Raw genomic sequence first — 16,988 nt, forward strand, 5'->3', positions numbered from 1 at the left:
GGTGTTCGGCCGAACTCGAACATCACCCGAACAGGGTGATGTTCTGCAGAACCCGAACAGTGGCGAACACTGTTCGCCCAACACTACTAGCAACGCCCCTTCTGCAGCCAAAGAGATCAGCAGGACAGCCAAGCAACTGGTATTGTTTAAAAGGAAAAAAATATGGCAGCTTCCATATCTTCTCACTACAGGTTCCCTTTAACGTAAAATCCGATAAGCTGAATAATGTGTTACATTCCACTATATGTTGTAACGGTGCCTCTTGAAATGTTGTGGTTGTTGTGAAAGCCACTATTGAAAGCACGACAGGAAACAGCTACACATGTGAGATAGAGGATGTGTATGTTACGGCCTGAACCTGAAGTCTGCCCACTTAGAGTTCCTGCCCCCCAATATGCAAGAGGCCGGGCTACCTCAGCTAATGTGCAGAACAAATTGCATTCGGCACAATTTTAAGCATGTTCAGCACAAGTTTTTCTGGACACTGTATTTCCTGGCTCCTCCCCCTTCTCCTTGCCCCCTCTGCTCTCCTCTGTCTGTAGGGAGGATGTATACAGGGCAGCCTGTCTAGTGCACCTGTACTCTCCCCCTCCCTGCTGTGTGCCTCCGTGGGCTTTTATTGCAGCATGTGTCGCTGGTATTTGCTGCTGTAACACAGGCTGCAATGATAGCTGGAGACATGTGCGCACACACAGCAGGGAGGGAGAGTGCAGGCACAGGCTGCCCTCCCTGCAGACAGATGTGAGGATGCAGGACACCCAAGACCGGATTTCTGTAAAGGCACCAAAGGCCCGGGCCTTGGGCAGCTGCAGCCAAAGGAGGCACCTGGACATGAAATAGGGGATGCTACATATGAAAAAGAAGGCTGCAAATCGGGAGCAATACATGAAAAGGTAAGCTGATGTACAAGAGAGTTGTCAATGAAAGTTAGTGGCTGCAGTATATGGATGTAACACATGTAAGAGGGGGCTGCATATGGAATAGGAGGGGCACTGCTCCACTTGGAAGGAGAGTTCTAACATACTTGGCATGGGGGCGTTAAAAGTAGAAATCCAGTCTTGAGGGGACCGCTTCTCCCATTGGCCATAGTAGCACGGCCACTTTGCACGTTGACTGGCCAAATCCCAAAGTGGCCAACTTTGGGATCTGGCTGTAACATGTACAGGTAAAACTCAAAAAAAATGAGAATATAGCCAGCTATTACAAGGCAGTGCAAATCTCCCAATTAACAATTTGGCATGAAGAAACCCACCCACCTATTTGGCGAGATATCGAAAGTTCGATCTGCAACCCAATAGCCATTAGTAACCTCCTTTGGCTTTCCTATGTACAACGCAAATTTGTCAAAAACTTAATAATTTTACACTCACTGAGCATCTGAAATCAAGTTAAGTTGAGAGATAGACTTCAGTCCCCTCCACCTTCCGTTGATGTCTTTCTTAGGGCATCCGGATTTCCTCCCTGGCTTGCAGAGCCCCTCTGCCTTTAAATGGTGGCGTCTAAACGGTCTAACTACAATTTACAGCATGGTAACTGATAAATCAGTTAAATCATTCGCCTCTTTAAAAGAGCACAAACGAATCCCAGATGCAGGACTATACAGATATTTACAGATCTCCCATTTTATCAGGAAATATTTCAGGTCCTATGAATCTTTACTTACCAGGACAGCCTTTGAGCATATTTGCGCCTCAGACCCAGGCCCTCCAGGCCTCATTTCCCTTCTCTACAAGAATACAATCTCCCCCAATAATCTTCAAAAACCACTTTACATTACTAGATGGGAACAAGAAATGGGCACCATCCTAGAGATGGAGGACTTGATGCATATGTGGAAGAGTACCCCAAGCTTTTCTATTAGCTCTGCTGTGATTGAGACCCAATACAAGGTATTAATGCGCTGGTATCTTGCACTGACCCGCATAGAGAAATTCAACCCCAGTAATAAGGGCTTGTGTTTCAGGGCATGGGGTCAAAGGGGTTCTCACCTACATGTGTGGTGGTCATGCCCAAAGGTGCGCAGATTCTAGTCCAGAGTCTACCAGGTAATATATTCCACAATTAGACTGCAAGTCCCTCAACTTCCCAAGGTAGCCCTGCTGGGTTTGAGACCTCCAGATCTATCAAATCCTCAATATAAACTGTTAATGCATATCTGTTTGGCCGCTAAGAGGGTGATTGCATGTTACTGGAGGACTCATTCAGTAAATTTTAGCTCTTTTAAAACAAATCTTAGCCACGCACTATGCTTTGATAGAATGAAGCCCATTGTGGAGGAAACGCTACCGCAATTCGTGAAAATTTGGAAACCATATTTTACACACTACACTCATTGGCTTCCAGCCTCTCTCACTGAAGTATAGGATAGCAGGATTATTCAGTAGCCTGAATTTGAGTGATGAGCTCCAATAATGTCCAACACCTTGAGTGGAGTCTGGAGGACTTGGTACCCCCCCCCCCCCCCCCCTTCCACTGTCTCCCCTCTTTCCCATTCTTCTCTTTTTCCAGTTCTTTCCGGATGGTACTGTCCCATCTGCCCACCACAGTGCGCAACACATTAGCTACACTGTCCACGTAGTCTGTGCTTAAATTTTAATGAAGAAAAATCACACTATTTAGATACCCAGGCTACCTGATTTGCTGTATGGTACAAGTTGTCTTGAGCACACAAGCCACTAAAACTTATAGTGGCTTTTATATATAGAAATTTTTGGTTAGACAAATGTTGACTGTTATGATGCCAGTACATGTTGCCTTATAGCTGCTGGCATCTGAGATTTGTTCATGTGTAGTAATTTCTGCCTTTGCAGACCCTATTGTACTTTGCACTTAACTTGTGTTATTTGCGATATTGTAAGACGCACTTTCAAACTGAAATGTTTATCTATTTTGTATTGAAAATTTCATAAAATTTTTTTGTGAAACAAAACAAAAAAACAACAACAAATGAATCAGTGAACATGAAAAATTCAGATATTGCTATTGACCAAGTTTTTTTCATAGTTTATTCTCCCTAGAGCATGGAATATTATTATGCAGAAAGTCGCGTATTATTGACCAGCTGATCTCCTGGGCTCGGCAGTGTGCTATGAGCTCCCCTCCCCAAATTATGGGAATTGCAACTGTAGCAGATCGAGACACAGGACAGAACGGGGAACAGGGTGGCTCTAGGAGGTGTCCAGCTCCAGGGAAACTTTCTATGTAGACATCCTTCTTGCCATGCTTTTCTGCTCTGGCTGATGATATCTTAGCAAAATATAAGCTGTCACAGATCCCATCTTTGTTTCCAACCAGGAAGAGGACGGGACCTCTTGCCTTCTCCACAGGAAGCATGTTGGCCTGGTTTTCTGGTTTTGATGGGTCTCCACTTAGGTGAAAAGCATTGCAAATTCCATTGTGAGTAAAAAGAGTCTTCTCAGTCTGGAAGGGGATTCCAGGGAGGACAAGATCCCCATAGTTGATGGTATTACCAGAGGCTGCTACGGTTCCATTGATGCAGACAGTTGCTGCAACCTGGGGCAGATAAGATGCCATGGCCAATGCTACTTCACCTCCTTTGCTCACCCCGAGTACTCCAATTCCACCTCTGGAGACCTGAATCAAATACAGATTAGTCAGAAGCATTTATAGTTTTAATAGGGATCTTTATTGGACGTAACTTAGGGATTAAAGGATCTGTAACAAACAGGGCCGGCGCTACCATAGAGGCAAAGGAGGCAGCTGCCCCAGGGCCCCGGAGCTTGTAGGGTCCCCCAGTGGCTACAAGAGTAAAAAAATTTCAAATCGACCTTATAGTTTTTGAGAAAATCGATTTTAAAGTTTCAAAGGAAAAAAAATACACATTTAAAAACCAGCTGACTTTAATGGTTAATAGCAAATCCACCTTAAATTCTAGAAACCCTAAATTTGCAGGATATGTTAAGGAGATCATTGGAAATAAGAGGAAAAAGCAATTTTTCAAAAAGACCCTATAGTTTTTGAGAAAATCGATTTTAAAGTTTCGAAGCAAAAAAGTATACTTTTAAATGCGGTAAATGTCACTTTTAGTACCTAACGGTAGTGTAATTTTACATGTATCAAAAAAGAGCAATACATTTCCTGACAGGGTTTCCAGGGGGTCCATACACAGCCGCAGCGCTTTGCCCAGGGATTGCTATACAGCCGCAATATGGCTGCATGGAGATCCCTGGCATTTTTTTTCCAATTTTCCCAATTTTTTTTATGTTTAGAGTGTGGGAATTTTTTTTTTTTAATTATGTAGGGTCCCCCCTCCTGAAACTTTTTAACCCCTTGTCCCCCATGCAGGCTGGGGTAGCCAGAATGTGGAGCTCCGACCGATTGGGGCTTCAAACCCTGACTATACCAGCTGCAAAAAAGGTCCCTTAATGCCAATTTTTGCTCCGGGGTATCTGTTAGGGGGCCCCCCCCCCCAGGTTTATTTTGCCCTGGGGCCCCATTGTTGCTTAAACCGGCCCTGGTAACAAAGGATTGAACTTCATCCCAATCAGTATCTGATAATACAATAATATAATACAATAACATTTCTATAGCGCTTTTCTCCCATAGAACTCAAAGCGCTTAGGCTCTCTCAGATTCAGTAATTAGTAGGATGAAGTATTCACACAACAAAAGTTATATTTCTGCAAATGCCAGACTGAACAGGTGGGTTTTCAGTCTGGATTTAAACACGTCCAGGGATGGGGCTGCCCTGATCTGTTGAGGTAAGGAGTTCCAAAACATAGGGGCAGCATGACAGAAGGCTCTGGGACCAAAAGTTTCCAAGTGGACTCTGGGTATGACTAGATTATTAGAACCTGTGGATCTGAGAATGCGGGGATTTCTACGCAGCTGTAACATATCTTTCATGTATCCAGTGCCTAGATTATTCAGGGATTTAAATGTCAGTAGACCGATCTTGAATAGGACCCTCCATTCTATAGGTAGCCAGTGAAGGAAATGCAGGACTGGCGTTATGTGGCAGTGACGGGGTTGGTTGGTTAGCAGTCTGGCAGCAGTATTCTGTATCAGCTGTAGGCGGTACAAGACCTTTTTTGGAAGGCCAGTGTAGAGAGCATTGCAGTAGTCCAGTCGGGATGTGATGAAGGCGTGGACTAAGGTTGGCAGATCTTCTGGGGGTATGAGGTGCTTGATTTTTGCAATGTTCTTCAGGTGAAAATAGGATGATTTCACCACAGCAGAGATTTGAGTTCTGAAGTTTAAATCCCCATCAATTAGAACTCCCAGGCTACGCACATGATCAGAGCTGCGTAGATCCGTGCCTCCTATTCCCAGTGGTGAAGACTGCAAGTTAAGTTGTTTTGTTATCATGCTCTGCCCTCCAATCAGAAGGACTTCAGTTTTGTCTGCATTTAGTTTCAGCCAGTTGTCATTCATCCATTGCTGTAGTTCACGTAAGCAGGCGTTTATAGTTAGAGTTGGGTCTGTCACACCAGGCTTGAAGGAAAGATATAGTTGGGTGTCGTCTGCATAGCAGTGGTATGTCAGGCCATGTTTTTGGATTAGTTTTCCCAACGGTAGCATGTAAATCGTGAAAAGCAGGGGAGAGAGGATTGAGCCCTGGGGCACCCCATACTTAAGTGTTACAGGGGTGGACAGGAAGGGCCCCATAGACACTTTGTGGGTTCTGCCACTCAAGAAGGATTGGAACCACTGAAGTACTATGCCATCAATGCCGCAGTATTCCTGTAGCCTGTTTATCAAGATGTCATGGTCAACTGTGTCAAAGGCTGCAGAAAGGTCTAGCAGTATGAGGATCGAGCACTCTCCTCTGTCTCTTGCCATGAGCAGGTGGTTGCATATTTGGATGAGGGCAGTTTCAGTGCTGTGGTGTTTCCTGAAGCCAGACTGGAATGGGTCATAACTGTTATTTTGTAGGATTCTGGCTTCTAGCTGGAGGTATACAGCTTTTTCAATTAGCTTGCCCAGAAAGGGGAGGTTAGAGACAGGTCTGTAGCTGGTCATTGCATCTGGGTCCAGGGAGGGTTTTTTGAGGAGAGGCCTGATGATTGCTTCCTTCAGTAAAGCAGGAAATATCCCTGATTGTAAGGAACAGTTAACAATTTTGAGGAATACCGGTACGAACAGGTCGGGGCAGTTCAACATGAACTGTGTTGGGCCAGGATCCAGGTCACAGGTAGTTAGGCGGACGTGAAGGAGGATGCTGATACCCCCTTTCCCATGATAAACCTTTACCTTTTATTGAATAGATCATTGGGGCCATCTATGTGGCTGATATTGTAGTGAATCCCCTCCCACAGTGTGATGTCAGGGCCATGGCCTTAACAGTTTCCTGTCTGTAAACCTTGTTGCATTGTGGAAAACAACAGTTGTTTCCAACTGCTAAGCAAGTAGTATCTCCGTCTGTCTCCTCTCCCTGCCTCTTGCCCCCTCCTCTTACCTCTGTCTGCAGGGCTGCCTGTCCAGTGCGCCTATACTGTACTCTTCCCTTCTGTGTATCTCGGTGGACTTTTATTGCAGCATGTGTCGCTGGTATTTGCTGCTGTAAGGCCCTGTTCACACTGCACGCGTTTCCAGCCGCGTTTTGGAAACGCGTGCAGGTGGCCGACACACACGACATCAGACATTGCATAGAGTGCAATGTCTGATGTTCACACTGCATGCGGTCCGGGAACGCATGCTGCATGCATTTTTTGTAAAAACGCATGGCTGTCCCATTCACTTTTCAGTGATGGGATCAGCCACGCAACGCACACAAATGCGGATGGCGTGCGTTCGTACGCATTGCGGTCCGAACGCGTTCCGCACGTATGGCCATCCGCGTTTGTGATGTGAACGGGGCCTAAAACAGGCTGCGATGACAGCTGGAGACATGTGCGGCAATGAGCAGGTGCAGAGACGAGCAACAAAATTGATGCGTGGGATGGAAGGTCTCACTTATCGAGAAAGGTTAGATAAACTGGGTTTATTTAGTCTAGAGAAAAGACGCCTTAGAGGGGATCTAATTAACATGTATAAATACATCAGAGGGCAATATAATACCTTGGCGGATGAGCTTTTTGTCCCTAGGCCTTCTCAAAGGACTAGAGGACATGATCTGCGCATGGAGGAAAAACGTTTTAACCATTTATTTAGGAAAGGGTTCTTTACAGTAAGAGTGATTAAGATGTGGAATGCATTGCCACAGGAAGTCGTTATGGCAAACTCTATACCTGCATTTAAAGGGGGCTTAGATGCTTTCCTTGCGTTGAAAGACATCCATGGCTACAATTACTTGCCTAATGATGTTGATCCAGGGATTTTATCTGATTGCCATCTGGAGTCGGGAAGGAATTTTTCCCTTTAGGGGCTAATTGGACCATGCCTTGTAAGGGTTTTTTCGCCTTCCTCTGGATCAACAGGGATATGTGAGGGAGCAGGCTGGTGTTGTACTTTATACTGGTTGAACTCGATGGACGTATGTCTTTTTTCAACCAAAATAACTATGTAACTATGTAACTATGTAACTATGAAAGCCGGAGACGTGCGCACACACAGCAGGGAGGGAGAGAGTGTTGGCACAGGCTGCCCTCCCTGCAGACAGATGTGAGGATGCAGGCCGCTTTGCGTATTGGCTGGCCAAATCCATAACATATAGGAGCAGCTAACCTCAGTGCCAAGGTAGTAAAAATAGATTTTAAAAAAAGTTCTTGTTAGAAAACCCCTGAGTCTTCTCCTAGAAGATAATTTGTCATCTTCTCTTTAAAATAACTTTTTGCAAAGGTAAGTGAAAAAGTACTATCAAAAATATTTTGAGATTTTTCCTGCTTGCTGGTTGTTAAATGGGCATTTTATATCAAAGTGTGAAAATCTCACCTAGGTGAAAACTCAGGAGAAAAAGTGAATTGCATATGGGCCACTGGCCTTTATTCAATTCCCTTTTTCTCCTACGTTTTCTCTTAGGAAATAATTTTTTGCCTGCTGTTTAAAATAACGTTTCAGCATTCTGCCATTGAAAAAGTGCCAAAAGTAGGTGAAAAAATACTATCAAAATTATTCCGCATATTTTCTTGCCTGCTGGTAGCCTAAAGGGCAATTCCTGATAAGGTGTGAAAATATCACTTAGGAGAAAACTTATGAGAAAAGGTGAATTGGATCGGACTTACTGTATCTTTTGAATATTTCTCGACATAATCACCTTCTTTATTTAAACATTCATCGTATGTAAGGTTTTCAATCCCTTTGTTGAATGTTGCTATGCTAAAGCTGCTGCTAAACAGTTACTGGCTTTCTGCAGCCGTGTGACAAGCGGTGTCGGGAGAGAAGAGATAAACCTGACAGGTGCAAGTTAAATTACGCAGAAAGAACACCTTGCCTGGCAGATCGTTTTGCCACATCAGGCGGTAATCAGCTAATTTCTAACTTTAGTCATCAGGAGACTCTGTAGTCTGGGGCAATGACTGAACAGTAAAGAGAGAGATTCATGGAACAGACCATAAAGAGATACAAATACATCCCTTGTTATGTCATTTCTGTTAAGCCTACTGTGGGAACAGCATGTACTATTACATATTTGACTTACTTTTGGATGATTCCTTAAAAATTCAGTAGCTTCTTCAAAATATGTTAGATCTAGACTGTTGGTCGTCTTTGGCAAATCTTCATAAGCAAAATAAGCCAAAGCCAGAGCTGCAAACCCACGACTGGCCAGAAGGCTGCTTCGAAACTCTACAAGGCCTCCAAAACCCCCAAACAGATCAACAACTCCTTGGAACGGGCCTTCACCTAAATAGATCAACAAAACGTTAGTCCAATACTTGTTTGTTGGTACCTGTTAATCACTGTTGACGTAGACTGCCAGCGCACTTTATGAAAAAAGTTCTACTACATATGGGTAGGAGTCCATTCAATGTGTATGTATGATAAATAGGGCGCTGGCTGTTGCCGATAGGTAGAATATCAGTAATTTTATATTACCAATTAGCTTGCTTCTTATAATTATTATTAAACTTTATGCATGAAGCGCTAACATATTACGCAGCACTGTACAATAGTTAGGTGAGACATCACAACATTAAACGATGTCAGTGGAAAAACACTGCTCAACCTCTAAACCAAATAGGAGGTGCTGGAAGCCAAGTTGCAGGAACTGTAACATGGATATGATGAAGTCCGCACACTCCCAGGTTTAGAAAAGTCCAAAAGGTTTTTGTTTAAGGATCACAGGTACAGCAAAAGTGGCTGACATGTTTCGGACTAAGTGTCCTTACTTATAGCCTTACAGAACTAGGGTTGCCAGGTCGGCTGATGGAGAAAACCGGACAGGGGGTGGAGTTAGGGGGGGAGTCAGAAGCGCACTTTTCTGTAGAGTGGGGCTAAGCAATGGGCTTTTTAAAAAATGTTTTTAAAAGTATTTATATCGCACTGACATCTTCTGCAGCACATTACAGAGTACATAGCCATGTCACTAACTGTCCTCACCAGTACATGCACATAAGAGACCACTTTTCACCAGTAAATGCACATAATAAGAGACCGCTTTTCACCAGTAAATGCACATAATAAGAGACAGAGCAGAAAACTATTACAAAACTGGAAAACTATGCAAATAATGCAATAGTTGCCCCCAGCATAGGTTAGATAGGTAGGTGCCCCCAGTATAGGTCATTTAGGTAGGTGTCTCCAATATAGGTAGCCAGTATAGTTGTCACCTGTATAGGCTAGCTAGGTAGGTAGGTGCCCCCAATACAGGTTAGATAAGTGCCCCCAGTATAGGTTAGATAAATAGATGCCCCCCCCCAGTATAGGTTAGATAGGTAGCTGCACCCCAGTATAGGTTAGATAGGTAGGTGCCCCTCAGTATACGTTAGATAGGTAGGTGCCCCCCAGTATAGGTTAGATTAGGTAGCTGCCCCCCCTTCCAGTATAGGCTAGATTAGACAGGTGCCCCTAGTATAGGTTAGATAGGTAGCTGCCCCCCCGCATAGGTTAGATTAGGTAGGTGCCCCCCAGTATAGGTTAGATAGGTAGCTGCCCCCCAGTGTAAGTTAGATAGGTAGCTGCCCCCCAGTGTAGGTTAGATTAGGTAGGTGCCCCCCAGCGTAGGTTAGATTAGGTAGGTGCCCCCCAGGATAGGTTAGATAGGTAGCTGCCCCCCAGCGTAGGTTAGATTAGGTAGGTGCCCCCCAGTATAGGTTAGATAGGTAGCTGCCCCCCAGTGTAAGTTAGATAGGTAGCTGCCCCCCAGTGTAGGTTAGATTAGGTAGCTGCCCCCCAGCGTAGGTTAGATTAGGTAGGTGCCCCCCAGGATAGGTTAGATAGGTAGCTGCCCCCCAGCGTAGGTTAGATTAGGTAGGTGCCCCCCAGGATAGGTTAGATAGGTAGCTGCCCCCCAGCGTAGGTTAGATTAGGTAGGTGCCCCCCAGGATAGGTTAGATAGGTAGCTGCCCCCCAGCGTAGGTTAGATTAGGTAGGTGCCCCCCAGGATAGGTTAGATAGGTAGCTGCCCCCCAGCGTAGGTTAGATTAGGTAGGTGCCCCTAGGATAGGTTAGATAGGTAGCTGTCCCCCATAATGGAGGGGGGAGCCGGAGCCGCGGGGAGGGCAACCCGACCTCTCCCTCCCTCTCCCGGGCCGCCCTCCGTGCTCCCCCCTCAGATGTATAGTGAGCAGCAGCAGCCAGGGAGGGAGCGCTGTATACAACATACCTCCCTGGCTCCAAGCGCTGCTCTCTCGTCGCCGGTCTTCTCCCATCTGCCTACACGCGTATACATACGCTGCTTCCGGCTAAACAGGAAGCAGCGTGTGTATAAGCGTGTATGCCGAGAGGAGAAGACCGGCGGCGAGAGAGCAGCGCTTGGAGCCAGGGAGGTATGTTGTATACAGCGCTCCCTCCCTGGCTGCTGGGGCTAGAAACGGGCATGGGCAAAAGGCATAAAGCCGGACATCTTAATTGTCCGGTTTAACATGCCTTTTTGGACAGGACACAGCGGCCAAAAATCGGACTGTCCGGTCTAAAACCGGACACCTGGCAACCCTATGTAACAGAACTGAAATCTTAACTAGATATATATACTCTCCAGGTACCGCCCCTCAGGGCGTGTGCCCCAGGAGAGCACATCAGACAATTAAAATTTAAAGATACAAAGATCTCTAACCTCCTGCATAGCCAGGTTGTTATAAAATTATGACACCTAATCTTTATTACAAAATATAAACATACAAGTCACTTACTACTAAAAGAACTTAAAAACCCATCTTGGTAATAGAGGAGGTAGTGGTGGACTTACATCCTCCAAGCAGAACATACGACTGTGGATTTTCAGTCAAAACAATTCAGAGTTGAGGATACTGGTAGATGCTGTTTACTCCTATCTGTTATTGCCTGATGAAGCAGGTTTGTACCCCGTGAAACGCGTTGCACTTTATTTGGAGTATCCAATAAAATTGTTTTGACTGAAAATCCACAGTTGTATGTTCTGCATTGGAGGAATGCTATGATTAAGGATGTGCAACGTCCGAAACATGTCAGCATGTGGTGTTGGATTTTAGGCCTTATGTGTTGATTTAAATAAAGCCGTTTGACTCTACCGACATCGTGCGGAACTCACTTTCTACAGCATTCTGCTTGGAGGAGGTAAGTCCACCACTACCTCCTCTATTACCAAGATGGGTTTTTAAGTTCTTTTAGTGTTTTTTATCCTGTTGGTGCCTCTGTTATCCTATTATCTACATCAAGTCCACCCTTGGTGGAGGGTTGTATCCTTCCTTCTTCTACTACAGAGAGCGACTTTTTAATCCTGAGTGGGGTCAGGACAATCTCCCCACCTGCTTTGACAGTGGTTGCCTAATTGGTAACCCTGGTTTGTGAGTATTAAATATTAATACTCACAAATTAATATTATTACTCTTCCAATTATACATTACCAGTACATACTACACTATATTGGGCTCTTGGTGTTCCCTCTTTTTCTCATCCTTTAAATGTCACTTAATGACCGACGAGCAGGTTTGAGGCCTCTGCCATTAACAGTGTAAGAATAGCAGCAATGTAAATATTCCCCTTGAAAATCAATAGGTGAGTTTTGATTGGCTGTTGTAGGCTCCACACACTTTTCTGAATATTAATCCCAGTCACCCTGTGACCAACTGTGTCAAGTTTGAGAACCCTGTCAATAACAGTGTAAGAATGGCTGCAGTTTATATTTTCCCATGTACAAAGATAGCCATTTTTGGCTTCACCCACTGTTTATAACCTTGACATACAGTCACTCAATCAGGGGCGTCGCTAGCCCTATTTTGGGGGGGCCCATGCCCCCAATCTGTCCTGGGGTGCCACGGATCTCCCGGCCGCCGCTGCCCCGCTCTGCCTTGCTCCGCTTCGCTGTCCCTGCTGCCATTCAGACCTCGATCCACGCGGGGCGACCAGATAGAGCGGGCGCTAGGACCTAGCAGACACCGCTGATATGCGGAAGTGACATCACTTCCGCATATTTGTGCCCGGCGCCCGCTCTATCTGGTCGGGTCACCCACTGATCCTGAGGTCTGACGCGGCAAGGTAGGTTGGGTGGGGAGCGCGCCTGTCACTCACTACCTAACGGGGGTCCCTGTCACTCACTCACTACCTAATGGGGGTCCCTGCTGTCACTCACTACCTAACGGGGGTCCCTGCTGTCACTCACTACTTAACTGGGGTCTCTGCTGTCACTCACTACCTAACGGGGGTCCCTGCTGTCACTCACTATTTAACTGGGGGTCCCTGCTGTCACTCACTACCTAACGGGGGTCCCTGCTGTCACTCACTACCTAACGGGGGTCCCTGCTGTCACTCACTATTTAACTGGGGGTCCCTGCTGTCACTCACTACCTAACGGGGGTCCCTGCTGTCACTCACTACCTAACGGGGGTCCCTGCTGTCACTCACTATTTAACTTTGGGGTCCCTGCTTTCACTCACTACCTAGCAGGGGTCCTTGCTGTCACTCACTACCTAACGGGGGTCCCTGCTGTCACTCACTATCTAAACGGGGATCCCTGCTGTCACTCACTATCTAAACGGGGGGTCCCTGCTGTCACTCACTATTTAACTGGGGGTCCCTGCTGTCACTCACTATTTAACTGGGGGTCCCTACTGCCACTATCTAAACGGGTGTCCCTGCTGTCACTCACTATTTAACTGGGGGTCCCTGCTGTCACTCACTATCTAACTGGGGGTCCCTGCTGTCACTCACTATCTAACTGGGGGTCCCTGCTGTCACTCACTATCTAACTGGGGGTCCCTGCTGTCACTCACTATCTAACTGGGGGTCCCTGCTGTCACTCACTACCCAACTGGGGGTCCCTGCTTTCACTCACTACCCAACTGGTGGTCCCTGCTGTCACTCACTACCCAACTGGGGGTCACTGTCACTCACTACCTAACTGGGGGGTGCCTGTCACTACCTAACTGGGGGGTGCATGTCACTACCTAAACTGGGGGCTCCTGTCACTGCCTACACTGGGGGGCTCCTGTCACTAACTGAACTGGGGGGCTCCTGTTACTACCTAAACTGGGGTACTCCTGGCGCTACCTTAACTAGGGGGCACCTGTCGCTACCTAAACTATCCAGGCCAGCCAGCCCAGCATCACCACCAGCCAACCAGCCCAGAATCACTATCAAAAAGGCCACAGCATCACCACCAGTCAGGCCAGCATTTACTTCAACAAGCCAAGCACAGCCCAGCATCACTGCCAGCCAACCCAGCCCCAACATGGGCCACCGCATCACCGCCAGCCAGGCCACAGCATCACTGCCAGGCCTTTCAGCTCACACATCATCCCCAATCCAGCCCAAAACAGTATTGCCAGGTACAGCAGCCAGTAGAGGAGAATTCAGAAGCCAGGTGAGAGGTGTCTACCATATTAGACAGCCATTATTGCGGACCTTATTCAGACATGCGATTTTTCATGCATCACTGAAACCTGGATTGATGCCAATGCGGGCCCCACATTGGAGGCAACCATCCCATACAATTACTCAGTCCTAAGTGAGGGAAGACGAGACCGCAGAGGAGGGGGTGTAGCAATTTGTGGCAAAACAACTCTGCAGCTCAGGGCCCTGAATGTTGGCTTAACAAAGTCCTTTGAATGTATAGGTGCCCAGATCTCAGCTGGTAAAGGCTTCAAAATTTTAGTGGTTTATCGTCCCCCCGGAGATGCTGACCCATTCCTACAGGAATTCTCAGAACTTCTGGCCATGCTGGCTCTGTCTTATCCGAGATGGATCATCCTTGGTGACTTCAACATCCGGGCTGATAACACTCAATCACAAGATGCAAATGAACTAATAAATCTCATGGGTGGACTAGGCTTCACACAAGTTGTAAAATCAGCTACCCACAGAGGAGGGCATACGCTAGACTTACTGTTCCACCTCGGAATGGACATTAGTAACATAACAGTAACCCCAGTGGTGTGGTCAGACCATCACATAATACAGTTTACTATTGAACATCACCCTATCAAGCAGCTCCCTAAAGAAACAATCAAAACCCGTCCCCTGAGTAAATTAACACCGGAGAGGATAACTGCCAACCTGGATTTTACAAATCTGCTCCACAGTCAAATGGACCCAAACTCTCTAGTAACCCAGTACAACAACACGATATATGAAACACTTGACAGTATTGCCCCATGGCGCACCAAATCAGCAACCAAAAAGCAGAAAGCTAATTGGTTTGACTAAACCATCATGGATCTAAAAAAGAAAGGGCGCAGACTAGAAAGACATTGGCGTAAATCAGGGACTGGGGAGCACAAATCTAGCCTAGTTCAACACCTCAGACAATACCAACAAGCAATAACCAAGAAAAAATCAGACTTTATCTCGCACAAAATATCTACAGCCAACAACAGAGCTGCTCAACTGTTCCACACAGTGGAATCACTCTGCAATCCTTCCTGCCTAAAAGCCCCAACCACATACTCCAGGGAAAGGTGTGAAGAATTCTCTGCCTTCTTCACAAACAAGGTGTCTACCATCCGTGCCAGCATTACACCAACATCAATTGACCACTGGACGTTGCATATGCCTACTACCGTACCACCATGGCAAGTCTTTGACACTCTGAGTGTAGAAGATTTTGGAATTCTCATTCAAAGTCTCCGCCCCACTACCTGCGACCTGGATCCTGGCCCAACTGGATCCTTAATGCAGTGCCCAGCGCTGTTCAGGCCAGCACTTCACAAAATCACTCAGTGCTCCTTGCAAAGTGGACTTTTCCCAGAAGAACTAAAGAAAGCAATCATAAAACCCCTCCTGAAGAAACCATCACTAGATCCTGATTCTGTAACCAACTACAGACCTGTGGCGAACTTACCATTCCTATCAAAAGTTATCGAGAAAGCAGTCGCCAACCAGCTAGAAGTCAGGCTTACAGATAACAACATCTTTGATACTTTTCAGTCAGGATTCAGGAAAAGGCACAGCACTGAAACAGCATTAGTCCGAGTAATGAATGATCTACTTACTGCAAGGGACAAGGGTGATTGCTCAATTCTGATTCTTCTTGACTTGTCAGCAGCATTTGATACTGTGGATCATGAAATACTAATCCAGCGACTGAAGAATTACTGTGGCCTAAGGGGTACTGTTCTTAGCTGGTTTCAGACCTTCCTATCTGGCAGGACACAGCAAGTATGTCTGGGCACACTCTACTCTAATCCAGTGCCACTTGCCTATGGAGTTCCACAGGGTTCTGTACTATCACCATTACTCTTTGCAGTCTACATGCTCCCACTGGGCAAAATAATCCAGAACTATGGTTTAGGATACCATTGTTATGCAGATGACACACAACTGTATCTGTCCTTCAAGCCTGGAACCCAAGACCCATCAGCATCCATAAATGCGTGTCTAGTGGATTTACAAAATTGGATGAACACCAGCTGGCTGAGGCTGAACTCTGACAAAACAGAGGTGTTGGTGGTAGGTGGTCCACACATGATGGATAAAGTTCAAAACGCTCACCACCTCAAACTAGCAATTGGGGGAGATACTGTACAGTATAAAGACTCTGTGCGAAACCTTGGGGTGATCCTGGATGGAAATCTAAAACTCAGACAGCAGGTATCAGCTGTTGTCAAGTCTTCCTTCTTCCATCTAAGAAATATAGCGAAAATCAAACACCTTATCCCAGCTGAAGACCTACCTGCCCTGGTTCACGCATTTGTATCCTCCCGCCTAGACTACTGCAACGCCCTGTTAATCGGATCTACAGATAAGGTTCTGCGCCCCTTACAGCTAGTACAGAATGCTGCAGCCAGACTCCTAGCCAATGCCCCCCGCAGCTCACACATCACCCCAGTACTGCAAACTCTTCACTGGTTGCCAGTAAAATGGAGAATCAATTTTAAGATCTGCCTGCTGACATTCAAGGCTCTACACCACATGGGACCCAAATACATAGCGGATCTATTGGAACTTTATGCCCCTCCACGCACCCTCCGCTCTGCCAACAAGATGAAGCTGGTTATTCCCAGGATACACTTAACATTTGGTGCTCGGGCCTTTTCCTATGCAGCCCCTACTCTATGGAACTCACTTCCACAATCAGTACGAGAGGCTCCTTCTCTGGACAGCTTTAAAAAAAGGCTAAAAACTCACCTCTTTTCCCTAGCCTTTGAGACTGCATAATGCAGGGTCACAGCGCTTTGAGTCCCCAGGGAGAAAAGCGCTATATAAATATTATTGTTATTGTTATTAAGGGGGCATTCTGCCTATTTATGTGAAATGCTGTCTATTTATGTGCCTCATGACTGCTGAATTTGTCTTGTTGTTGGCCTCAAGATTGCTGAATTTGTCTTGTTGGGTGCCTCATGATTTGTTGGGGGCCTCATGATTGCTGAATTTGTCTTGTTGGGGGCCTCACGCTTGCTGACTTTGTCATGTTGGGGGCCTCATGATTGCTGAATTTGTCTTGTTGGGGGCCTAATGATTTCTGAATTTGTCTTGATAGGGGCCTCATGATTGCTGAATTTGTCTTGTTGGGGGTC

General features: G+C 46.2%; 1 protein-coding gene across 3 annotated transcripts in view; it reads right to left on the reverse strand.

Moving 5' to 3' along the window:
• Positions 1-16,988, reverse strand: part of LOC137560605 (acyl-coenzyme A amino acid N-acyltransferase 2-like) — a 62,053-nt gene that overhangs the window by 25,575 nt on the left and 19,490 nt on the right. For 2 of the 3 annotated variants that reach the window (XM_068271877.1, XM_068271876.1), the window contains 2 exons: positions 8,540-8,742; positions 2,998-3,594 (listed from right to left, as the gene is read on the reverse strand). In XM_068271877.1, coding sequence (XP_068127978.1) covers positions 2,998-3,594; positions 8,540-8,742 — 800 coding nt within the window. Of the gene's footprint in view, positions 1-2,997; positions 3,595-8,539; positions 8,743-16,988 lie in introns of those variants that run through there. The other variant, XM_068271878.1, reaches the window with a different exon arrangement.

This window comes from Hyperolius riggenbachi, chromosome 1 (assembly GCF_040937935.1).
Source record: "Hyperolius riggenbachi isolate aHypRig1 chromosome 1, aHypRig1.pri, whole genome shotgun sequence".
Taxonomy (NCBI): domain Eukaryota; kingdom Metazoa; phylum Chordata; class Amphibia; order Anura; family Hyperoliidae; genus Hyperolius; species Hyperolius riggenbachi.